At 43.3% G+C, this 26,370-nt stretch overlaps 1 protein-coding gene across 1 annotated transcript in view; it reads left to right on the top strand.

The window, feature by feature from the left end:
• The first annotated feature begins 4,825 nt into the window (after positions 1-4,825).
• Positions 4,826-26,370, top strand: part of LOC146189187 (solute carrier family 22 member 3-like) — a 40,470-nt gene continuing 18,925 nt past the window's right edge. Inside the window, exons 1-5 of the mRNA XM_084604074.1 lie at positions 4,826-6,017; positions 14,495-14,598; positions 18,685-18,839; positions 22,404-22,572; positions 25,504-25,651. Of these exons, the coding sequence (XP_084460200.1) occupies positions 5,649-6,017; positions 14,495-14,598; positions 18,685-18,839; positions 22,404-22,572; positions 25,504-25,651 (945 nt within the window). The 5' untranslated portion in view covers positions 4,826-5,648. The remainder of the gene's footprint in view (positions 6,018-14,494; positions 14,599-18,684; positions 18,840-22,403; positions 22,573-25,503; positions 25,652-26,370) is intronic.

Genomic DNA, 26,370 nt, shown 5'->3' with positions numbered 1-26,370 from the left:
ACACACACACACACACACACACACACACACACACACACACACACACACACACACACACACACACACACACACACACACACACACACACACACACACACACACACACACACACACACACACACACACACACACACACACACACACACACACACACACACACACACGCACGCACGCACGCACGCACGCACGCACGCACGCACGCACGCACGCACGCACGCACGCACACACACACACACACACACACACACACACACACACACACACACACACACACACACACACACACACACACACACACACACACACACACACACACACACACACACACACACACACACACACACACACACACGTGCACGCACGCATGCACACACACACACAGACACGCGCACGCACGCACGCACACACATTTAGACGTCTGCTTGCCATGCCTTGTAACCTCAGGTATTTAAAATTTTTGTTCAGCAGCTATATGCACCCTCATCATCAAAACATTAGATTGTTGACCTCTGTGTCTGATCAGGCAGCTGTGCGCTGGAAAACATGAATTGTACCACGGGTGGACTCGAGTGGCGGCGCAAGCTTTCATACGGCCTGTGCAATGGCTGCGGATGACAGCTCTTCTATGCGTATTGCGCTCTCTGCCTCCACAAAGCGTGCGAATCTGTGGTGCAAGATAGCAAAAGGCAATGAGAAGATTCATGGTTGGAAAGCGGAAAGATGACAGAAGTGTTGAAATAAAATTTAGTAACTGAAATGACGAGATAGTTGAGGGATGTATAACAAAATTCAAGACACTGGGAAAAACGACAAAAACGCTGCGAAGGGTGCAAACTGTCATTTCCCTGTTGCTGTTATCATTCATTCATACAACCTTGGCCGTTCGTTTCTGTGGCGGCAGCCGTAGCACGCCTGGTTCAGTGCCTCCAAGCACTAACTGGAAATATTCAGGTTGTCAAACAAAGATGAAGATGTAGAGTATTCATGTTAAGAAGAGGTATGTTTTTCAAAGCTGGCGTTTACAAACTAGGACACCCGCTATATATATAATAAAGGCCGGAAAGGCTGAATCCTGAAAAGCGGCAAGCGCATTCAAATGATAAGCAGAACATAAGCGAAACGGTGAGGAGAAAGGAGGCACAAGAACCCTTCAACAGAGATAATACGTGGAACCCGCTAAGAAGCGGGGAAAAAAAAAACGGCTCTGTGCTAAATGCGAAGTTGGAATAACATCGTCAAAAAATTATCTGAACACATTGGCACATCCGCCAAAAGCTGGGCTTTTAACCGAAAGCTTGGCTTTCACATAATGAAGTTTTGAAGAAAAAAGTATTTGAGGTACGTGCTGCTTTTATGGGAGCCATAAAACACCTGCAAAGATAAAAATCTGGACAGCTGCATCTGAATGCTGTGCATTTGGTGGAACGTGTCAAGGGCACAAAGGGACAACATTTCTCGCTTGTGACTGGTCCTGCAGGTAATGAGACGTACCGGTAGTTTGTTTCTACGCCTATCACCAATGTGAACGCCAACAGAGACGCGTAAAAACAAATCGAGAGGTTATTACCACGGTCTGGAGCATTACCTCATTACAGAAAATCATCGGTTAGCGCTTTAGGAAAGCGTAGGGAGAGACGGCGAGACAACGCCAACTCTCCGCCATGGATAATTTCTGTAAAATGCTCAGGCCTTTGTTCAATACGGAAAAAGTGGTTTTTCAATAACATATTCTTCTACATAAATTACTGACATTGCGAGCTCTGAAAGAAAAAAACCACTGCTAGAAGTTGATACCGTCTAGGGCTGGTCAAGATACTTCAAAAAAGTATCTTCGATGCCATTTACTCGATACCCTGAAAAATTGTATTTCCAATGCCGATAGAAGATACAGGATGGAAGTGGAGTTTCGATACAGATACTCGGTACTGTATCGTCAATACTTCGATAAATTACTGAAATCTTAACATAATAAAGGTGGTACTAAGATTAGCGGCATTAGGAAATTTTACCGTGCTTTCTGGAATCTTTAGAGTATTCCTATTGCCCAGTTTTTCTGAAAGGGCTTAAAGAATACGCCAGTATGGAGTTATTGTTTGGGCAGCTGTCTTTTTCAGAATTTCACATTGGATGGAAGCCATGGTTACAGTTAAGCGATTGCTTCAACAATCAGCCTAGTGGAATATTCCTTTAAACTAATGCTCTTCTTGCGAACCGACTTGTGAGCGCTTGGCTATATATACAAATACAAAGGTGCAACCAGCGTGCGATTGGAGAACTAAGCAGGTATGCTGCCATTAGTCCGATAACAAACTTTTGGAGCTCCGTATAGTGTTAAAAGCTAGAAGGAAAACAAGAAAACTAAAAATGGATGAACATTATTTAGTCCGGAAAGAGCGCGATGTGTGGAGTGTTAAAACCGATGCAAATGAGAAAAGCCTCTCTACATACGCACACCAGCCCCGCGCAGTGTTGTATTAGATGAAGATGCCTTTTATCAGCGTGTAAGAATGAACTGTAGCTGTGTTGACTGAAGCATCTAGGAGGTAGTTCGAGAACTCGAGGTTTACTTAGCGTCGCTGGATAAATACGGCTGGTCGTTGATAAAAGATAAGTATCTTTTTTAGCAGAAAGTGGCTAATATTGTGTCGATCAATTCGCATATTTCTAAAACTAAATTTTTTCTCCTTTTTTTCTTAAGACAGAGATATATTTACAAGGTTTCTTCAAGGTTTGCTCAAATGTTTTTCGCTAAAAAAGTTGTTTGACAACGCATAATTTGTTACTCGAACTGTGCTGAAAAATTTCATACATAGCTTTCGTGTCGTGCACTTCATTAAATTTTGGACGAATATTTTTTCCAGAAAAAAAAAATTCTAGTGGAAGCTTGTTCCCTGTGCAGTTGCAAAGGCTGGATTTGTTTTCCGTAAATCGCTCGAACTATAAGAACGTGGCTAGCCGACTGCATCGCGGTGACCGAGGTCTTAGCAGCTTGTGTTCTTGCCACCAAGCAGGGCCGGCACGCGGAGCCCAGGGGTTTTGGGTTGTGCATAAGTTACTGCGTCCGACAGCACACTGAGGGCCCTGCTTGACGAGAATTAAACGCCGCAGAGCCGAAGGGGGGGGGGGGGGATGGCAAAGGGTGGGAAGAGAGGGTACAGCAATGTGCGTCATCCCTACGGCGGGTTCGCCTTGCGTTTCCGCTTTGTTCATATCTCTCTGTGTGCCTGTTAAATGTTCAGCAGCTTCGTGGTACGCACTCAGTGCTCAAAAGTCAGACACCTCGTCAGCACATACCTTTGCGTAAAGGGAATCTGAAAATGTGGTTGGCGCTGAGGGGCCGGGGCATTCGTAGAGAACTGAGGCGGTGCTACACACCGAGCTGTACTACCGTCTGTGCGAGCGCCGTCAACCCAAAGTCTCGCAGCGGTTTCAATATTTGAAGCTTTCTTTAGTGTCGAGTATCTTCAAAATACACGATACTTTAAAAATGCGTCTTCAATACTGACACTCCGATACATTCATTTTCAGCAGACGATACCTAATACCGATACGCAAAATGTATCTAAAGATAGTATCGAAGACACATGTATCTTCAATACTGCCCACGACTGATACCGTTCCGTCGTGTCGTAGCTCTAAATACATTGCTACAGACACTTGGCACTACCTATGTATGAGAATGCGAATGCTTTACTCTCTCTGGGTGCGGTGTATGTGCAAGCCTATTTTAAATGTCTTATTTTTACGTGGAAATGAAATGTGTTTGCACATTTCTTGCTCCCTAGACCAGCGATAATCGGGCGTTGTCGCTTCAACCGTTTTTGTTAGCAGGGCTTGGCTGCATTGTTGCGGTCTTGCCCTTCTCGACGCTGTCACCTTGCTTCTTCGGAGTCGAAGCCTTTGCGAGGTCTTTCCCGTGAAGGCTTGCTTACAAACGATTTACTACTCCCTGCGCACACATAACTATCTGAAGACTAACAGGTATGTTTTTCCAGGAAGAAGAGAGAATGGCGCCAGTTTTACCATCTTTGACGGATTGTACTCCTCAGCTCCCGAGGTGAGTGACATGGCCGAGTCGTTGTTCGACTCCCGTTGCCAACCGCCTGTTTCCTAATCTTACAAAACCATGAGGCCCATTATTTACGCAAAAACAAATATACCTCCCCCCCCCCCCCCCCCTTTCGGCCGTCCCGCTTCAGCGCACCGAGATCTATCATCATCAATCACACCCCGGAGCGCTCCCGTCCATGCATGATGCGCTGGCCGGCTGCATGAAGTCGCCATTTTGTTTCCGGGTGCTATCGAATTGTGAGTGCCGATGCCGACAGGCAGATTTTTCGCATTATAAAAATATTAAGGCTTTCCCCCTAAAAATACCTTTATCTCACTATAGGTCAACAAGTATACCAAGAAATGATACTGAAACGCCATCCGCACTGAGCGGAAAAGAACCCTGAAGAGCTGTCAGTCCGAAAACGAGATTTGGTGGCTTTAGACGAAGAAAAGCGCGAGCTAGGGGATAGAGGACCGAGTCGGTTGTATCCACGGTATATCCTCAAGCGCTTTCCAACTTTCAGGCGTGCCTCCGTCAGCGTGGCTGAAGTCGTCAGAGGTGACGTCACGGTTCAGAGGGTGACATCAGCGACCTCGTTATCCAGCCAGAGGCGCCGTGCGGTGCGCGTGTGAATGGACGTGGCGCATTCGGCTGGATCAATCATAACAGTAGTGCAGCCGCCACGTTTCCTTTACAATTTTTTTTCTCTGCTCGAAAGCGTTCAGAGGAGGGAGGGGGGAGAGAGAGATAGAAAGAGCGAGAGAAAAGGGAAAGTCTTTATTTTCGGTCAAACTAAAGCCGCAGATACAAGAGCTGAAATCGGAGTGCGACGAAAAAGATAGAGCTGCGCTTACCGTAGTTTAGAGGTGCTCGGGCTTCACTAGGGTTTGCGGTGTGCAGAGTGCGCGAAATTAGTGCAACCGATTCGACATCAAGCAAGCACGCGGCAACAAGCTGTCTTCCCCACACGCTGTGCATCCGGTACAACGGGAAGGAGGGCAGCTCTGATAATGTCCTATTAGGTTTTTCATGCGCAAGGTGCCTGAGTGGAATTTTCGAGCATTTGTACTGAGGCCGGAAGATAAGCAGCGCGAGGTGGCGAGGCATTTCCTGCTGGTGTGCTTGCTGTGAAGAGGTGACGTGTGCCAACGAATGGTATGGCTTGGTACTGGTGTACTTGTGCTGCGCTTACATGACTGAATGCCCAGTGAACTGTGAAGCATTACATGTTTCTTGAATCGAGAACTGCAGACACCGTGATTCGAGTGCCCCTAGGCTTGCTAACGGACAATTTCAGACCTATACTTGCATCAGAACAAGTTCCCTTAAGCGAACATCTGGGAGAGGGAAGTCTTCAACTCAGCTCACAGATATACTGAATTTCTGTTCGACTGGAATTCGTAGACAGCCCTGAAAAGCTCACTTGCCCAGTGGATGCCCGTTTTTTTTTTCTAAATCGGCTGGTGGTAGGAAAAGAGGACGCCGATTCACTCTAGAAATTCGAAAGCTCAGCTAGCATTGCTCTGATAACGAGATCAGGGACAAATAGATCATCGGAAACAAAGGGCAACTTAACACTCTGTAATCTGACATCATGGATGTGTGTGCCGTCATTGGAGAGTACGGCAAGTTCCAGAGAGGCGTGTTCTGGTTCGGCCTGATTAGAGGAACTCCCATGGGCCTCCATCTCATAGTGGCCAGTTTCTTCCTTCCCGAGATCAGCCACTGGTGTTCACCGCCGACCGACGTCTTGGCTAGCAACTGGACACTGGACTCTTGGAAGGCGTTGGCCCTGCCTCAGAACAATTCCATCCCGGAGAACGGTGACATAGGACGCAGCGACTGCCTCATGCAGCCCACAAGGGTAATCGATGGTCAGGTGATGCTTACCGAGGGCACCCGGGTCACGTGTGCCGAGTGGGAGTACGGACCAAGTTTTTCTGGACACTCTCTTGTCCAGGAGGTAATTATACATCCTTTTATGCACGTTCCAAACTGACGTATAGTGATGGTGCTTCTTTGTTAAAAGAATGAAGCACGTGTAATGCATACGATTTGAAATTTTCAATGCAAAAGTTTCTTTCAAAAGCGTCTGTGGATACGCCGGTGTGTATCTGTGTGTCGGTGTGTATTTAGGTAGATTAAACAGCAAGGACAACGTTACATGCCTTATGGAGCTAAATAACTACATTATTTTAAACTAAATTTACCCAATGAACTTCTTTATTTTTGGTTTTAACAGGCAACATTAAAATGCGGAATAAAGATGCCAACATCAAAGGTGAATCGAGTTTTGGACGTTTTTCCCTCGCCAGTGCGGATCGAAATATCGAACATAGAGACCACGCATCCGGAAGCTCTCGCTGAGTTGCTGTTCATCTATTGCACCTTTACAAAATCACGTCGCAGCGTGAGGTACTACTGCCAAAATCGTGTCGACTAGTTATACATCGCAAAATACGCACACTTTGTGTCATGTACAAAAAATTCGAACGACGTCATTTGATCAATGTGCAATGCGTGAACGCCAGGTCAACGAGCTTTTGACGTTCGATATCATTCGCTGCTGACAATGTTTTTTTATTCTTATACTTAAGATCAACGCTTCATCAGCAATTTTAAGGCGAAAGCCTTTAATGGCTAGAGCTGTCGTGGACAAAATGTGTTCCGGTTTAGCGGCGTTTTGATTGGCTCAAAGGGGATGACGTCATAGAGGTCTCGATGAATCGCAGAGCACCACCACAGTATGCACGATTGCGTGCCTTATATGGCTAATGTCAATCAATGAGCAAATACCAATTAATTATATTTATTTCGTAATTACCAATTGGTGACTAATAAGCGAATCATCAATAATTAAATAAAGGTTAATAAATCGCTTAGTCATTCATTCCCTTGTCAATTATTCATAGTAAATTATATAATTGTTAATTAATTACTAATTATTACCATTTTCGTAGCAGAATGCGGCACGCAGGCGTTCGCCTTTCACTATTTAGTCGCTGAAATCCCTCGTTATTTTGTATCCATGATTTTAGCCCTTTTGCTTAAGAACGTCGCAAAATTGGCGCGTTTAGGCTCACTGCTACGACGTGTACTCTGTACAAGTTTATTTTTTTCGTTTTTGCGGCCGTTTGAGGCCACGCATGCTTCTGCGAATGCGCTCCGTTCAACACTGAGCGTTGCCTATTTTGTCTTTCACGTTGCTGCCTTTTTACTTGTTTTTTTTATTTCAATGTCGGATATGTATTTTCTTTCGACATGGCATGTGAAATTGGGCTCATAATTGACACCTGTTTTCGCTCGGGGCTGAACTCCCGTAGAACCTTACGCCACCGGTGAGCAGCCTGGTTTGCCAATGCCGTTGGCGTGAAACAGCATCGTGTATACATCGACGTAGTGTCGTCTGTGGTGTCAAGTTTGTTGTTGGCCTATTGCGATTCTCTACTCTGCCAGAAACACAATCTAAAATAAACTTCGCCGACAGACGGTGTCGTTCTCGGGTCGGCGTAAGCATCGTGTTGAACTTGCGTGCCAGATACCTTAAAGGTTAATGGGTCTGTCTTATTTATCAGGCAATGTGTTAGCAAACTGCTTATTTCATTCTGTAATGGAAATGTGAATGAGCTATTTTACATATGTTGCATATGCATAGGTTCGGACAAGAAGAGCACTTTGTTTCTGAGCCCTTGGGCACTCAATGGAACGTAAGCAATACATGCTTGTCTCCTTTGTCGATGACAGAGGCAACGTAAATACGATGTTGACGGCATAGCTCATAATCTCAAGAATTACTCAATCAGGCTATGAGTGAGGAAGACATCTCTATGTAATTACGATAAGAGATGGGCGCTGTGAGTTGCCACAGTGGCATCCGCCTTCCAGCCCGATGCTATGCTTCTATCAGAGCCATTGCGTTTGTATTGAAGAGGAGGCTATGGCGCAATCAGCAAAGACTGCACCACTCCTGTGTGGGGCACACGAGCAGCGTGGAACACGCAACAGAAGCAGAAACTGGAAAGCTGCCCGCTCTCGCATTCTATGAAAAGTGCGCATACAATCATTTCTTTTAAGTCGCAGGTTCAGCGTAACCACCGAGTTTAAAAGGTGTCCATTTTTATGGACAGAAGTGCCTCGCTAGAGTTATGCACACACAGTTGACAGGTTGACGTACCAGACACGTGACCGCAGCCTTGCAACTAAATCCCTTTGGTTTACGGTATGTTAAGCCAACTGAAATACACCTTTCCCGTTTTTCTATCTACTTCGCAAGTATTGCATGATTTAGCTAGCTCCAGCTCCTTGTTGCTTTTCGCTTTCATCGAAAAGCGGCCGCCGCGTCTAGGATTCCCTCCCGAATCCTTGGGCACATGAGTCGAGTGCTCTAACCCCGTGCACCACCAGGGTGTGGCGCCATGGGTTATAGACAAATGTATATAGATGATCCGGAAGCCATGAGTATGTGATAACATTTTTTTAACGTGTTGTAACGACTGCAATTCGTTATGACGTCTTATCGTCTGGTCATCGGAGTATGTCTTCGCCTTGTCATAGTTAATTTACACAAGTGAAAATTCACTTCAATATGATTTTATTTGATACATGGAACAATATCCGGAAGAGCACAATAGACAAGCTGCAATATGTCCCAGCCGAAGCCCTCTAGGACTGCTACAGAAATTGGAAACAGTGCCTCCGCCATTGTGTAACTTCTGAAGAATAAACTTCATTGTTTGGAAAGATCCCTCCGCTGACGTCTATTCCACACAAGAACCAATCACAAGCTCGAGATTGCCTGCTTGTGCCAGTAAACGTCTGATCTCCAAGCGAAACCTTACGCGTTCGTCGTGAGCCTCCTGGGTGTTCTTAGCGATGTCAGCATCGCCAGAGGTCATTGTTCCTGCACTGCTTAGAAGTCATTACAATGAAAGCATTTCTAGGGTTCCTGGTTGTATGGTTACAGGTAAACGAGTTTTTTGTTTATTATTTGCATTGCACCGAAAGCTAAAAGATTTTTCAATGGTGTCGCTTTCGAGCATCTTGTGCTTTAGAATTTCAATTCCAGAAGCCGAATACGTGTGGTCAGCGCTTCAGTCGACTAAGAAACATCCTTTTTTTGTACTGCGCTCGCGAGCATACATGCTAAGAGCACAAGAGGGGCGTTTCTGGAGAAAATCTTCGCGCGGAACTGCTTTGTGAAGGACAACATTCGTTCTTTGCTTTTATTGCTAACCAAAAGCGCTTCAAGGCAAGACTTCTCATGCCTGTGAGCATGGTGAGAACTCAACAACATGAAGTGAAGGCTTATGTAGCGGGCCACATTTAGTGTGTTTAAAAGAGCTTCTTATTGTTGTAGTAATGCTTATTGTTGTCGGAAGCGCTGCACATTGCGAAGTGGGGCCCCGGGATGCACTACACGCCGAACTGTGTGGCTTAAAGGCAAACCTGCAGGGCTTTCAACTTTTGCAGAGATTTGGAAAAACCAGCGCTGAAGCAGCGCAGGTTTGAAACAGTCAGAGTTGAAGTCAGCGCTGTGTACATAGGGTGTGCTGTTCTTCCAAATATGAATTACCAACTAGCTCGTTCTACCACCCTTCGAAGTTTTTGCAGATGCTGCACCTCTTCAAATTCGTATCCGCGCGCACAATCGAAATTACTTTGTTGTCTTTTATTAAGACACGTATGCGTGCAGTGTATACGGTGACGACAAACAGAGGAAACCATGTCCAGGTGCACCAAAAATGGCGAGGTGAGCCGCGCAACATATCGTGCATAGATCCTGCTAGTCCAGGTGCCCCAAAAATGGCGAGGTGAGCCGCGCAACACTTCGTGCGTAGATCTCGCTATTCGTTTCTACCTTTTAGCAGAATTGACGATGAAATTATCTTGCTTGATATTTTCCAGGCCAAATTCCGCACATAAGCTTCTGAGATCTCCATTCGCGCTGCTGCTTTTCTCAGTCGTAAGCATTTTGTATTGCGATTAATATAGTGGTGCTAATAAATCACGACAACGTAAAGTTTAATCTGTGTTGACAATCGTTTTGATTTTAAAGCGGCAATTTAATGCCACGCATATTATCAGAAAAGAGATGAAACTCTCAGATCGCGTGTCCCATGCGGATTGTGGGCGTGTACTCAATGCCGTTTCATGATTGCTGCTATAACGAAGGCACCAGCACCCATTTGTCAGAATTTGTATCTTGCGAGCTCCAGTGGTCACACATTGGATTAAATAACTAAGGTATAGCATACCAGCGCTTTAGTACCCCACTGTGACAACGCATGGCAGATGGTTCCAAATCGACCACGAGGATATGAATAGTGTAATTAATAGCCTGAATTGACATCCCTACTTCGGAAGTCGCAGACCTTGGCATGGCGCTCTAGAAACGCTAGTAACAGCCTGTCAGAGCTTCGAAGCGTTTGTGATTAAACTGTTTATTATTCGTTACGTAATGACTCCTTGTTATTCACAATGCAGTGGTGGTTGTTTATTTATGGGAATCTGGCAAGACTACAACTGTTACAGCTATTATAAAAACTTCATGCATTGTGCAGACGCAGTATGTGAAATATAGCTGCCATAAAAATTTGTATCAATCACAATGCTTTCAAATTAGCCCAGCTTTTTTATCTGCCAGCCGCAGACATATTGGCGCTTTAAGCAACTGCACATCAATGAAGGACATTGCTTCGCTCTGCAACCGTGAAAGAGTTTACAGAGCTTTGTAATGATTTGTGCGTATAAGAATGATAACGCAGCCGGTCCATCTGCACTAACCCGTCGACGCGCCGCATCTGTTGCTTGCTTTTTATATTTCAGGTGGAAGAGACCTTCTCTCTCTAGACAAAGGCTTGAGGTATGTGCCAGAATAGTGTAAATGATGGTAAATATTACTTGTAGCACACTGCATTTACATGTCTCATGTCAAGTGTGTCCTGTTGCAGATGGGAAACAGGCGTTTTGTCTGTCCCTTCATATGACACGGCATGAATTCCCTAACATAGATGTAATAATTGCGGTCATTGGATTGTTGCAGCCATCTGGCCACAGTTGTGTACGTGTGAATATTGAAATGCAGTGCGCTGATGTCGAACAGCTGTGAGCTTGTTCCATCTAACATGCTAGAAATAGAAGCCCCATTCGACAAGTTCAGGTACATGTCGAGGAGCAGAATGTGGATGTACTGAATAGGATAATAACTGGTATTTTGCCTTCGTCTACACGTTTTAGGTGTGTTGTTTCATAACGAAACACATCCGAGGTGCTTTAAATAAGAGCGTGTAATATATTGGAAGAAATTGTACTGATATCGCTTTTTTGTAATACTGAAAGAGTACCATTGCGGTTTATTGCTCGAAACTCTTGAATTATACAAGAAACTGCAACTGCATGAAGGATGAATGTAGTGTTCATAAGCTTGATAATAGAACTAATATTTATTTTCATCACAACGGAAATTAGCAGCCACAGTTACTTGAGTGAAGATTACCACTTTTAGGACGTGCAACACCCACCTTTGCAGCACTTCTACTGAGGGACTTAAACTACACCACAAGTTCTCGGCCGATGTTTGTTGCATGTCGAAAGAATTAGAACACACCTTTACAACTGGTGAACGAGCATTCATTGCTTTCGCTAGGGCTCTTACTATAAGCATCATTGTCACCTGTCAAATAGTCATATAATATTCGTCGACGCAGCACACTACGTAGAACTACACTGTGAGGCAGGCATCAATCAAAACGACAAAGACGGTGGGTGTTACTTATTTCCTTGTGAAGGTAATTAACAAGATTCATCAAAAGCAACAATGCTCAATTTATTTGCTTTTCACTTGATGCATTTTGAGCCTTGTTCGAAATACTTATTACCGCATGCACGCTTCATCTGTGTGTATGAAGCGTATGACGCAGACTTTTTCAGTTTAAATGACTGAAAAGAGATATTGGCAGAACTTCTGCCATTAGTTGTTCGACTGCTGAAAAAAAGCTGAATGCATTTGTCATGCAGAAGGTTTTCAATTTTTTTTTAATGTGCCACAAAGTTACATACTTCGCAGCTCCTGACAAGGTGGTTGCAGAAAAGTAAGATAAGCCGTAGCTCTCGAATAATCGAAATTTCCCGAGCCATCCATTGTGACGGCCTGGGAAGGAATAGTCGTCTTTTGATGTTGAACCTAATAACACGACGTCATGCCAAATTTCCGCTACAAGCACGTGGAACTACATTAGCTATTTGGTCAGGGCAGCCGACATGCTGAGCGCGCAAAAATCTTGCGCACCCATTATCCTGTAGTGAGGCAGGGGAGCTGGTGTAATTTTCGTCTTGAAATTCGGAGGCTTTCCAGCCCATACGGTAGATTACAATTTGTTAACCCTCTTAACAGCCTCTGGTGGACGTCTCCAGAGTAGGCTGTAAAAATTACGGAAATGTATGAGGAGTTGACATAAAACGCGAAAACCAGCATGAATAAGTTCAATATATCGTGACAGCAGATGATCCTGCTTGACCATAAAAATATCCAAATTGAAGCAAAGCTAATTCGCCTCCTTTATGTGCAGCACACTAGCTGCACCATAAAATTAGGACAGGCACACAGCAAAACTATGCGTTCATGTAGTGTCAGCGTGGGAGTGTCGTGGCTTACCCTCAATTTACGTTGGTTCAACTTTCATGAATTTTTTTTCTTGTAACTGCTGAGCGTGCTTTGTATTTTTCTTACCAATAAAAAACTCATGCAAGCCAATGTCTGATTTTAGTCCTTATCCACGGGTCGTCTGAAGCACGTGGTATCACTTATATGTGTGGTGTTTGGTTGCTACAGCACGTCGTGTGCTAACAGAATTTGAAGCAGCTTCAATTCCTTCTAGACCACTAGTTACAGTGTATATGAACGTTCTGGTGTCCAATAGTGGCGAAGTTGGACAGCTGAATACCAGCATGAAATTGGGCTTTGGATTTGGCAATCTGTTCAAAGGACCTGGGCCTGAATTGTCCTCAGCCATTATTGACTGTTAAGTTCTCTTGTCTAGATTTGCTTTAGTTTATGCACGTTATTGGCTGCGAACGGGAATCCGTTACTTGATCTTGTAAAGAAGCCAAAATGAACTCTTATTTTTCTGATATGGAAAAAAAAAGCGTTTGGATTGCATTTTTGTTGTAAAATATTTGGCAGTTCCACTGTCATCATCGAACAAGTTCACAAACTAGACGGAAGCTGCTCAGCGTTCACAATCCCTCTGTTTGCAGCCCCTGATACTGAATAAAAATTAGAAGAACGGGCAGACATACTAGACAAACATCTCCAGACATTACGCTGACATTTCCTTAAAGTAGAAAGTAAAATTTGCTTGGTGAAAAAGAACAGCGCAAAAGCGACAACCACAGGAGAGAACACGACACAAATTAACACTTCTTTTGTGTCGGGTTTTCTCCTATGGTTGTCTTTTTGCGCTCTTATCAAGTATGATTAACCAACTAGCCCAGCACCACTTTTTTATTAAAGTACAAAGCAAAAATATGTCTGAAAGACAAAGACTTCGTACAAGAGGCAGTATAGATGAACCTTATAATAATTTATTTACCTGAGAAATGCATACAGTACTCTCTGCCGGAACAAGAACTGCACTAGGGGCTGGCTGATGATGTACCGTCTTTGCCAAAAGTAACTAGGCTGCATGTTTTGCTTCTCTCTTGTATTATAAAGCCAATTAGGATTTCCAGATGATGACAACTAGTTAAGAAGTGAGGACAGACGTTCGCCTTCACATTGCAAGGATTTAGAGGTACAGACATTCTGTGAATTTACTACCACATGGCTAAGAAACAGATCCTGCAGTCTGGGTACTTTTGGCAAAGACGGTACATTATGAAATGATAGCTCACCTTACTGAAAATTCAACCTGAAAATATAAACAATCATCCTGGATAACTGACCCACTAATTCTTCTTGAAAGCACAGTGCGGGAGGCATTTATACTCAGACAAGACTGAATTGCTGTTGTTTTTGATCTTGGCAGGAAATACGATACAACTATTAGGTTCGGAATTATTCGCGACCTAGATGAGCTAGGCGTGCGCGGAAGAATGTTGAAATGCCAGAAGGATTTCATGTCTAACCTTTCGTTTCAGGTACGCTTTGGCTTAACACTTTCCAGGAGTTTTGTTCAAGAGGACGGAGTAGCTATGGGGAGCTGTATTTTAAACACAACACTTTTGTTAACAAAATTAATTCAATGAGCAAATTAATTCCAAAATCTATTTACATTCGGTTTACGTTTATGATCTTCGGACACCTTGTACGTCTTCCAGCATTTCAAAACGTCAGAGACAAATACATTTAACTATAAACAAGCTAACAGTTAAAATATTGTGACAAGTTGTAGCATGTCAAGTAGGACCGAAGTAATAGAGGTAACTTTACTGGATTCACAGTGGGACCTGGTGTGCGAGCGTGCGTGGATGCGGTCACTGGTTCAGAGCAGCATCATGACTGGAATGCTACTGGGCTGCCTCGTTTGCTCTGCTCTGGGAGACAGGTCGGTATCCCACGGATCCATGCGCATTTGCGTCGGGTCCATGATCACACAGTAACTCGTGATGATCCCATGATGTAGCTTGGAAAGTTAAAAATGATTTTTAGCACATTCATAAGATAGAAAGAAACGAGTAGGGTCGGTATAATGGTTCCCGAAACTGTGAAATGTCCACACTGTCCAAAGTTCAGTATCGTGCTCATAATTCATATTAACTGAATACTTCAAAATATACCACAACAAGAAAAACATAGACAAGCGATAAAACAATTTCAGAAGTTAGGCTAAATCTTTCCCTGTAAGACCAGGATAACGAGGTGGTACTTTTGATAATCGCATCGATGCCAACTTATAATTTAGTGACGTAATAATCAAGGCATTAACCTGGAAGCTTCATTTCAAGGGTGTCATCAGCGAAGACTGCGTTCAGTTCAAGAAACGCCTAAAATATGGTAGAGGCCTTCACCCTGCATTGGGTATAGTCGGGCTGATGATGAATAAAAAAGAACGTATTTAGTTACCGTTTGTCCAGAATTTTCTTGCCTAAAACATTTAGGTTACAATACAATCAAAGCAGAAAGTTGATGCTAAACGGCGATGCTATATTTAAAATAGTCGGCAGGTGTTCACTTCTCACAGGACTGAGGTACTCTCCCATGTGCACATTGCTTTCAGAAATGCGAACCGCTCAATAATATGCCACGAAGAGCAGAGACGTAGCAATTCTGTTGTCTCTTTTCCAGTAGATCGATAGTTAATGTAGATTTCGTTCAAGCAGTGCAGTTAAGGTAAAGGCATTCTTTGTAGCTGATTTTGTCCATTTTCACTAAAGGAAGATTTCAACGAATTCACAATGAAGAGAGGGAACGAGGGTGGACAAACTCTCCGTGAAGGAAATATATTAACAAACCTTATTTATCAAAAAATAGCACTCTTTTCTTCTGGAGGGTTTCTAGCAGTCCACAAGCGTTCGGACGTCCTCTTCACCCACCACTCATGCTATTAGTCTTTTCTGGTTGATCGGGTGGTGGATAGCAGGCCGCTGCTAGGGAGATTTGGATAGGTTCGTGGTTCAGGAGACTGAAACGGGAAATCACTAGACGTTTCTTCTGTAAACGCGTAATTTAACTCAGGTAGCCTATAACAACACATTTTCATATGGAACGCTTTCAAGATTAATGCGTTATCGAAAATACGAACTTGCTTTCAGGGTAATGAAACAATCACTTGGGAATACTTTTGCTCAAACAGGACTAGGCGAAGGATTCTCGGATGTAATTTATTAGGATATAAGCCCGGCTTTTTGGGACAGAACGTTTAACTATGAGGCAGCTCTGGGATTTTTTGAGATATGATTATGAGCCTGTTGGCTATAATGGCCTAACCTCACGCATACCGAAAATTTGCTGTTAAAGTTTTCCGACGCTTGCAGCGGGTAGTTCGAACTGCTATAGGAAGTCAAGGGAGTACGTTCTTGACGATGATTGTGAGGTATCAGTGGCAGATTGTAAGACACGTTTATGAACATTTTGTTGGAATGGCCTAAGCTTCGTTTAGCTAGCAAATTGACCCGCGCTTGCAACGAGTAAGGTTTGCATAAATAACCGTGAGATGCCTAAAAAATAAATACCGAAAAAACTAGAAGGCTCCAGAACAAAGACATGTGGAAACATTTATTTGTTTGTAACGCGTCGACGGTTTGCAATGCATGAAAAACAGTTTCAAAAACTCTTTCTCAAAATTTGTCAAATAATTGTGGGCGAAACTTACGCGTGTAGATGGCACTTGGTGTATCTTTTGGTCTTGCGCGATATTGTTTGAAAGGAATGGAGAGAGTATACGCGTGGCACACGCAAGCTCACAATATAAGAGTTCCCGTCAATGCCGTGCACTATATGCCGCACAGATATCATCCCGTTTACGAAAGCCCCTAGCGCAGAAGCCCCCGACATGACGCATAGCGTCAATCTCTCTGCTCACGATGTTACAGTGTGATGTTTTTGGAGTGCGTCTTTCATAAAGCTCGGCAACTTTACCGTTCTTGCAATCCAGAGAGGTTTTTCATGCCTCCTTCGTGACTCTTTAATTAAATCGTTAAACAACAGACTACAAGTCACTAGATATTGTTCAATAAAGGTTATGTAAAGGCTTCTTCTCACTATATTTTTTTTATATTAGACCTTAGTAGTTTTGGGAAGAAAGTGTTTTGAAGAACATACCTTCGAAAATGGGTACACCGGCCCGTAATAACTGAACGTTTCTTCATATTTTTCTTTTGAATTCCTATTATCTCGGTGTTACGACTTAACGGCCTCAGAAGTGGTGCTTGAAAAGCTGGAAGTTTCTAAAAACCGGAAGTTTCTAAAAACCCGAATACAGACGTGGGAATGACATCACAGTGTTTCGCTTTGGGTTCCTGGTACGTGTCTTATGCCACGAGGTGTTTTTATGCGGTTTGAGTATAATGGTTCAGGGGTATTTGCTATCGACTCTTTGCAACACCGATACAAATATATTCGCACCGAAGTCCAGCATAAAAAGGTAAAAGCAGAAAAAAATGTTTCAGTGGCTTGAATTGTTTGAACGCATTGTATGTACGTGAAACGTTTGCAGGATGTAGTCGCTGCTCAGGCAACATAATTTATGCTCAGACACGAGGGCAATAAAAATCTAGCGGAAACCCTCAGCGCAAATGTGGGGGCAAGGCTAATAAACAAAATCAGTTCTGCTGAAGACAGATTTTGGCAGTTCTTTTATCGGGGAAGTCAGATTATATAAATTTTCTCGTGCAACGAACATGAAAAGTAATGTCTGTGCCCCTTCCGCTCATTATGTGGAGCGATGAGGACTAAAGTTCAACGACCGCTTCTCTGTGTGTATAGTTACGGTACCAGTCCTATCATCCTTGGCTTTTTTCCTGAAAAAGAAAGACACATTTCCTGCGAAGGCCTTACCGAATAGCTGAATAACCGGGGAATAAATCATTGAACCATACAATGCTCCGAATACGCAGTACACAATTCTGGCCACGTGCTCACTGCGTTTATTTTAAAGAAGCCGAAATCTTGCTTAGCTCGGTCAGGGTCATTTGATCACATTTTATTATACTGCCTAGTAAAGAGTTTTCGACGAGATGAAGTTTTTGTATGAAAAGTTGGCAGAGCGCCATTAGCATGAAAGTCGACACCATGGCGGAATCATTCAATGCCGAGAAGGATTGCCCTGAAAAAAAAAAAAAAAAGAATAATCTATGCAAGGATTCTAATAGCAGGAAATAATCGAAAGTATTTCGTTTCTCTAGATGTGAGGCCGAATTCAGACACCACGTCGTTTGCGCTTTGAGCACGCTTTGGACCAAAATGAGTAAAAATTGAACGAAATTAAACGTCATGTCCAGAAATATTCGATGAAAGAGTCGTTGAATATAGACCTGCTAAAATTGCGTAATTTCAGAATAATTATCACTATTTTTACAGATTTCTTTCTCGAAAGGCTTATATACTTTTTCTTTATTCATTCAAAAACAAAAAGACGCTATTTATTTTCTAAGTATACTGTCTTATTTGTTGAAAACGCAGCACAAGTTTCAGAATAAATATTTCCTACACGTAACAAACTGGGCCACTCTTATCAATACATCCATAAAATTGTCTGAGTATTCCCCAGTTACCTCACAAGTCTTAAAAAAAAAACGCACACCATAGGTCTTTATGGGAGCATGAGCAGGGCAAGGACTGAGAAGGCAGAGTTTCAAAAGCATCGGAAGGTTAAGCCATTCCTATCAATAGTTTGATAAAATTATCTTACAAATAATATCCCAGAGCTGCCTCAGATTTATGTTTAGAACAACATTCCATTAGTTTTCTCCGCAACAATTACCTATTCGCTGAAAAAGAAAGAAAAGCTTTAAAAGTGTATCATTGCCACGCATCAGAATATTTCTATCTTCATCAACATGTGCGTAACAGTATCTCACAACAGTGCACAGTTTTGCCACAACTGATCGAGTTCCACTGTTTCTGAGCATGAATGCGCTCCTAGAGAGGTCATGCGTCTTATCACACTGTGTGGGTTGTCGTGACGTTCCAGGATTGGCCGCCGTCCACTGCTGATCAGTTCGTGCGCTGTGACTACCATCGCCGGCCTGGTGGCTGCCCTGGCCCCATCGTTCGGTGTCTTTCTGGGCGCCCGCTTCATTCTGGGCATCTCGCTGGCAATAACCCAAACTGCCGCCTTCTGCCTGTGTAAGCAGAGCTCAACCTTTTAGTATAACTATAACTGTAATCACTGCACCTTGCTCTAGCCGTCTCATTACAAGCATATCCCAGTTGGGAAAAAAACTACAGAAAATTGTCTGATGTTACGACAGAATTTCTGTGCGGTTTTTGACGGGAAACCTGTTGTGACAACAGAACATTCTATACTAACATCAGACATTTCTGTAGTTACAACACAAAAGTGCTACAGAACTACAGACAACAGAAATATACTACGGAAAAACTACAGAACTAAAGAAAAGTACTACAGAACTACAGAAAAATTTGATGGTTACGACTGAACTACAGGATATTTAGTCGTATTTTTGACACAGTTCTGTAGTTTTTTTCGACTGGGATATATAATCCGATTGCAGCAATTATGTAATTTGCAATGTTTGGATAACCGATACATACTCATTATTAAGAAGCACTAAAAAGACTGTGATGGAAGATTGAGATTACGACGCAGTCTGCTACGGCATCAAGGTACCTTGTTAGCCTTCGCCTTTTTCCGCTTTTTTATCATTAGTAGAGATGCAGACTTCACCGCAGCTCAACTTTAACGAGCTTCGATTCTAATTGAGCTTCACCGTTTAGTGTCGCTACTACGCCATGTTTTTTCGAAGGCCCCATTTTTCGGCGTTACAATGACATTCCGAAAGATCGTATTTCGGAGCTGCTTGCGCTATGATATCTCTTAATGCTTTCCGGCGTAGAGCTCTTGCTTCAGGCCGATAATTTCCTGCTTCATCATGCTAATAACTAGTAAAAGTCAACTTCAAAAAAGAAATGCACGGTTTAGAACCAAGCTGTGCGTGTAGCCAATAAAACTCGGACAACCGACATTTAATCTGTACACGCCAGTATTGCATGCAATGAAAAGGAGGAATTACAAGAGTGATGCTGGATAGGATCGCGGGGAGTTAGAGCAAAACTGCTCACAGGAATTGCAACTGATGTTAAGCAGTTGGAACGGGTTATGGTGTAGGACGTACGCAGTACGCAAAACAGCTGACGGCTCGGTCGTTTCACGGCGACACGTTAGAAAGTAATGTGGATAATTGCGATGGTGATTAAAGATGCGTAGTAAGATACTCACACTTGCAAAAGGCTCAGCAATGACTTGGCGGCAAATCATTCGGCAATTAGGGAAGCCCGCTGCTGTCATAGCCCAGGCATTGCCTCATGCTCGATTAATGACGACGTGACAAGTTTTCTCATAAATTACCACTTCGACCTTCAGAAGCACTCGGTTGTTTCAAGAGCAGCTTGCTCGATACTCAAAAAAAAAAAAAGAAAACGGCACGTGGTCGAACTGGTTGTCCTCGTGCCATATTCAGCAAACAAATGCAGGAGCAATTAAGGGCTCGATCTGGGGTGCATACAAATGAAGCCCAGGAGCTTTCACAGGAAGGAAAGGAAGGAGAGCATAGGATAATTCTTGATGGTGAATAATATGAAACAATGTAATCATGAAAACAATCAATTGCAAAGAAGAAAAAAATTCAATATGCCATAGGTAGGATCTGAATCACTGAAATCCTGATTTCGCGCCCGCTACTCTACGGACTGTAATTGTTTCACGTTCCTCAATACCAAACAAAATATAAAACATAAGCTATGCTTTCATTTTTGGTGATGGGTAAACGTTGGTTCCCTTTGTATGTGTCTCATACAACTTTCCTGCATTTAGTATCTGAATAACCTAAAGAGGAACAAGAATCTGGCAATCTTGATGCCATAGGTAGAATAATGGATTATTCCCCAGCATCCACACTGCCCGTTATATAGATTAAATTCCAAATTCAACTTTCACCTCTTTGAATGAGGGCTGCTCTAGCAAACACTTTCAAGAGATGTGTTAGATATATGTACTTATTGAAAGAAAAGACAGAGAGTTTGGCCAGAATGATTAAAATCTGGCCTGCTACTCTGCACTGGTGAAGGGATGGCATCCGTGTTTTTTCTTCGTAATTTGTTTTGAATTATACCTATGATAACACTGATATATTGAGTTGATCTACACTAAAAATATGCTACATTTCTTTTTCGTTTTCGTATCATCCGTCTGTTTGCACGTACCTCGTGCCATACTGACCCTATAAAAGATATCGCTTTACACTTCATTTTCAAGAGTCAAAGGCGAAATCCACTCATTAAGATATTAAGCATCACAAATATCTTCATTATATCTTTACGAACGGCAGCTTATTAAGCAGCATTGAGTAACCCTTGCTTTCTATTAATTGAATTATGCTTAGAATTTGAGAGGTTCGGGAATGATGAACTGAGATTTATGCTTCTGTCTTTGTTATTGCGTTGATATTAGAGTAGGCTGTGTGCTGGGCGCATTAAATTTTGTATGCAGGTGTTCTGAAACGTTCAGTGACATCACACATGTTAAAGTTCTTTCGTGATGTCATCTCGCACCCCCCCCCCCCCCCCCCCTTCCCACCCACCCCGTCTTAGATATGGGCTCTGTGCATTACATACGATTCCGTGCTCTGTAGCTAAGCAGTACCACTTAAGTCCAAACGCCATCCAAACACGCGAGGTTTTGCTAGGGGCCATGATGCTAAGAATATCTCTACACAAAATAGAGATGCGATCCACCGGGTCCTCGCTTCGTGAATGCTTGGGGTAGAAAAAAAAATTAGTAATTATTGCCACAGCCTTTACCCTCAGGTTAATAGCATGTACCCAGAGTCGAACTTTCGAAGATAACATTAAAGCTGAAGATTTGGCTGGTCAGTTTGCCGACAGTTATGAAGTACAGCGCCACGAAAACACATAGGATGCTCTTGTTCGTTCTTCCTGCCTGTGTTATTGTTTAGCGCTGCCTCATTATTAATTCCATATCATGTGCTACATGATTCCTATATTCAGCGGAGTTGATTGTAGGTAGGAGTTAATACCGAGCTGTGTGCATCAGTTTTTTTTCTGAATTATGTACTTCGTTCTCCAACCCGGATCATTCTCGAAAGCACTAAGTAGCCATAGCTTGAGATCTGTTTGGGGCACACCCAAACACCATATTGAAGGGTATGATGCGACAATGGCTCTCGGACGCACTTTCGCCTACTTCAACTCTGCGAATGGCTTAATCACTAACCTCTTATTTTGTGCCTCTATATTTCACAAATACTCATTATCATACGTAATATATGCTAACCCTTTACGTGAAAGACCACGTGACTTTGCGCGTGGCCGCCTGGCCAATGAGTAGCTTGTCCGACTCAGGACGCTAAACCTCTCATGGTTCGACTCCCACCTCAAAGGAGCTATCAAAAGTTGCCCCTTCTGCCAACTCGACTAAGCCACGCGGTATCTTGACGTCATGCAACACGCCCACCAATAAGTGCCCAACAATGTCACCTGCCAACTACCACGTCAGAAAAGCATGCTCGTGATCTCTTTTTTTTTTTTTTTCACAACGCCGGCGTCAACAACGCCGATACTGAATTTTCCTGACAACCGCGGTTAAACGCTATCGCGTTTGTAAACGCCTCTTTTCATTCCAGCTTTAAACTACAATCCCTGTTTTTGCAGTGGTGGAGGTGACAGGTCCGAAGCATCGCACCAGCTCTGCAGTAGCCTTCACTTTGGGCTTCACCATCAGCCTCCTCATCCTGCCGGGCATTGTGTGGGTCCTTCAGAATTGGCGGCACGTCCAGGTTGCCATCACGCTTCCTTTTATAGGCATACTGATCTGGTCCTGGTGAGTTAATTACTACGTGCCCTGCATAGCATTTTTGAAAAACACGGCTCATGTAGAAGGAGTCAAAGAAGCAGGGAGAAATTAGGGGAGATGCTTAGGCACCGTGTAAGAGTTGGTGTGATGATGAGGGCCGCGAAACTTCCCAAAGAGCCCATGTGTCAATGAAATTGTGGGAGTTTAAGCATGGCATAAACCTAGTGATAGAGCAAAAGCTGTGAATGTTGCAGCAAATGTCTCTGGGGACACCTGGATTTAATGTGCCGCCTTACAACGTTCGAACGAACCTTCTGTCCTAGCATCTCGTTGTTGTCGTTCGCCTCTACCAACTACCAGATTATCTATCTTATTCTTTTTCTCCTTCTTTTCCTTATTCTTCTTTCCACCTCCAACTGGCCCAGCTCTCGTGCCATGGTGCCATACCGACGGCTTGAAGAACTGTAGCTTTCGCTGCGAAAACGGCAGATTTAATAGTGGCGGCTTACACGGCCAACAAAGGAAACTATACTAATAATAATAATAATAATAATAATAATAATAATAATAATAATAATAATAATAATAATAATAATAATAATAATAATAATAATAATAATAATAATAATAATAATAATAATAATAATAATAATAATTGTTTCACAGGAAAGGACACCCGCAGTATCTGTCACACTTGTTTTGTGCACCCCTGAGCTTCGCTGTAAGGGAAGGAAGGAAAGTGAGAGCAAACGTGGAGAGAGAAGCAGATGCCGTAGTGCAGGGATGCAGAGTAATTTAAACCAACTTGGGAATCTTTACGTGCACTGACATCGCACAGCACACGGACGCCTCTCTGTTTCGCCTCCATCAGACGCAGCCGCCGTCGGTCGGTATTGATCCCGGGAACTCCGGCACAGTAGTCGGGCACCTTAACCCACTGCACGACAGCGGCGGGGCGAAAACTATGTCTAAATTGGAAACTTTCAGATTGTTGATAAGTGCACAGCCACGGAGAAAATAAAATACATTGTAGAGTTGCAGCAGCAAAAACTATTAGACATAACCCCTGTAGAGGTAATGAAGGTGGAACAATAGCAGAACGTTTCTATTGACCTCTTCCAATTGGCACGACGTTTCATAGCACGTATTAAAGCTATAGTAACGTTTGAAGCGGAGTTTCCCAACTAAAGCTCTGGACGTGATAGCGTTTGTACTTTTCTCATATTTTAGCGACTATTGGCGCGATTACAGATCGCGGTAACGGCTCCCTTTCGGCGGAACGAGCTATAAACGTTACTACGTAAACTTAGGTTCCATTTAATAGAGCTTAAACCATTTGACAGGTGCGTAAGCGCCATTCGACATGGAGTGAAATGGTTTCCCGCGAAGCGTATACAGGTGGTTTCGTTGAAAGGGCGTCCTTATTGCTGTTGACGTAACATCATATATTGACAAAAACGTGTTGGAAAAAAAAAACGCACCTGATGTTCCTTATCACAGTTGCTACGCAAACGTTTGTTCTGCAGCGTTCAGGGTGGCGTCATTCCATTTCGTTTCCTAGTTATCACCTATCTGAATGTGCAAATGAAGGCTAGCTTGGAATAGGGATTCTAGTCGATGACATATGTTCAGGGTCATCCACTTCTATTTATTACACGGTCATGCTTGCAAAATGCCGTTGCGTCCGACCCAACCGCACAATTTGTATAGCATTGCTTCAATATGCGCCTGTGCTGGACGAAATGTTGCTTTAAAGCAGTGACTGTGTTCTAGCCAGAAGTTCAGAAGTTAACGACATTGTATCTCTAATTGCATGCCGTTTTTTTAAGTGTAGGTGTCTACAAGGAAGTGAGGCAGATAGTGCGTCTTCATTTCCTCAAAACGCAAACCAGCAATGAAGGCTGAACATTTTTCCAAACCCTGTGTCATCCTCTCGATGAGAACAATCAGTGAACGAAACGGCTGTGCTAAAGACGCTATTACCTTTACAAAACATCCGCCTAATCTTTATTCTGACGGTTTGGCTTACAGGGACTGTAATCACAGAGGTTGATAAAGTGTTAACTTCCTTTAGCAGTCTTGGTTTCGGAAAGGAGAAGCGTGGCGTATGTCCCACTCCTCCAGGGACACCAGCTACAGCTGTAATTAAGCGTATACATTCAGAGCTACTTATATCATCGGTTAGAATCTTTATCACGAACAAACCTGTAGTATTAGTAAAAGATGAATGCCAACTAAGAATTGAGATGGTATGGTGCTACCCTGAATGCTGCACAAAGTGCGGTTGCATCGCAGAATCTACACAAAATTAGGTGCGTATTAGTTAGCACGGTTTTCTCAGCCCTTGGTCACGGTGACGTGAAGCATGTTTAACAGGACGATGTATATGGGGGAAGGGGGGGGGGGGGGGAAGGAGAGGCCCGAATTTGGGAATAGTTTGCCATCGAGAATTTTATATATTTGATCAGACGGTGCTTTTTGCCGCGCATTGAATAGTGTCAAGTCAACTATAGCCCACCTGCTCTATTTCCTGACAGGGCAATCCAGGTGCAGAATAAGCAATACACAGAGTGCAAGAGTACGGTGTAGAGTAACCAAAGCATGCAGTTGTCAGAGGCGGTAAAGTTTTGGGACAGTGATTAAAATCAAATTACCAAGCGCTAATTTCGGTGCCACTGAAACTGGAACAAGCAGGTAGGTAGAGGCTTTGTTATGTGGGAAGGTGTCGCATGGTGACACCCTTCAACTAAGGGATGAATGTTGTCATCGATATAGCTTGCCAGCAACGATACAAAGCCACAAAAATTGGTAAGCCATGTAGCCAAACGAACAATTTAGCTGTGCGCAAAAGCGAGAAAACGCGGACAATTGTCAATTAAACCATGATGCAAAGAGCTTTCCCGTCATTACAAATGATAAATTGCCGACACCATATATTTAATAGCGATCACCCTCCAGGTTCCTGCCTGAGTCGCCTCGGTGGCTTGTGGCTACTGGCCGCATGGAGGAGGCCGCCAGCACCATCCTGCGAGCGGCTTGCGCAAACGGAACCCAGATCCATGACCTGGACTCGGTACTCAGTCAGCTGAGGAAGAAGATACTCAAAGTGAGTGGACACTTCCAAACAGCAAATGCCGATGCTCACGAACGCACACGGACATTCGCGCTGTCTTGCTAACTGACTGACTGACAGACTGAGTGATCGACTAACCGACTGGCCGACTTAGGGACTAGTGAGTGAGTGAGTGAGTGAGTGAGTGAGTGAGTGAGTGAGTGCGTGCGTCAGTGCGCCAGTGAGTTAGTGAGCGAGTGAATGAGTGACTGACTGACTGACGAATTAACTAATCAACTAGCTAAATAACTTACAACTAACTAATTAACTAACAACTAGCTAACTCACCCCTCGCTATGTCGATCATTCATTCATTCATTCATTCATTCATTCATTCATTCATTCATTCATTCATTCATTCATTCATTCATTCATTCATTCATTCATTCATTCATTCATTCATTCATTCATTCATATTCACGCTGTAATACACACCATATAATTCCAACGCTTGGATAAATAAAGAAATGCAGAAAACCACCATTTTAATGTTTGCGAAGCGGCACTTGGTCGAAAAAGTTTTTTTTTTTTTTTCTGTCCGAAGGCTATCTGCTCAACTTTAGCAGGTCGTTTATTGCTTTGCACGACTGCAGTCGACCCCATGAAATGGTTCCTCAGGAGCGCTTCCGGCGTTCTCATTGCGACATCGTGAACTTCACGTACACACAGGTTGCATCGTTCACTTCAACAATATAGGAGGTATGCACGTGACG

This window comes from Amblyomma maculatum, chromosome 5 (assembly GCF_055883805.1).
Source record: "Amblyomma maculatum isolate TAMU_Amacu chromosome 5, ASM5588380v1, whole genome shotgun sequence".
Taxonomy (NCBI): domain Eukaryota; kingdom Metazoa; phylum Arthropoda; class Arachnida; order Ixodida; family Ixodidae; genus Amblyomma; species Amblyomma maculatum.
This window is presented reverse-complemented; position numbering and strand designations above follow the sequence as displayed.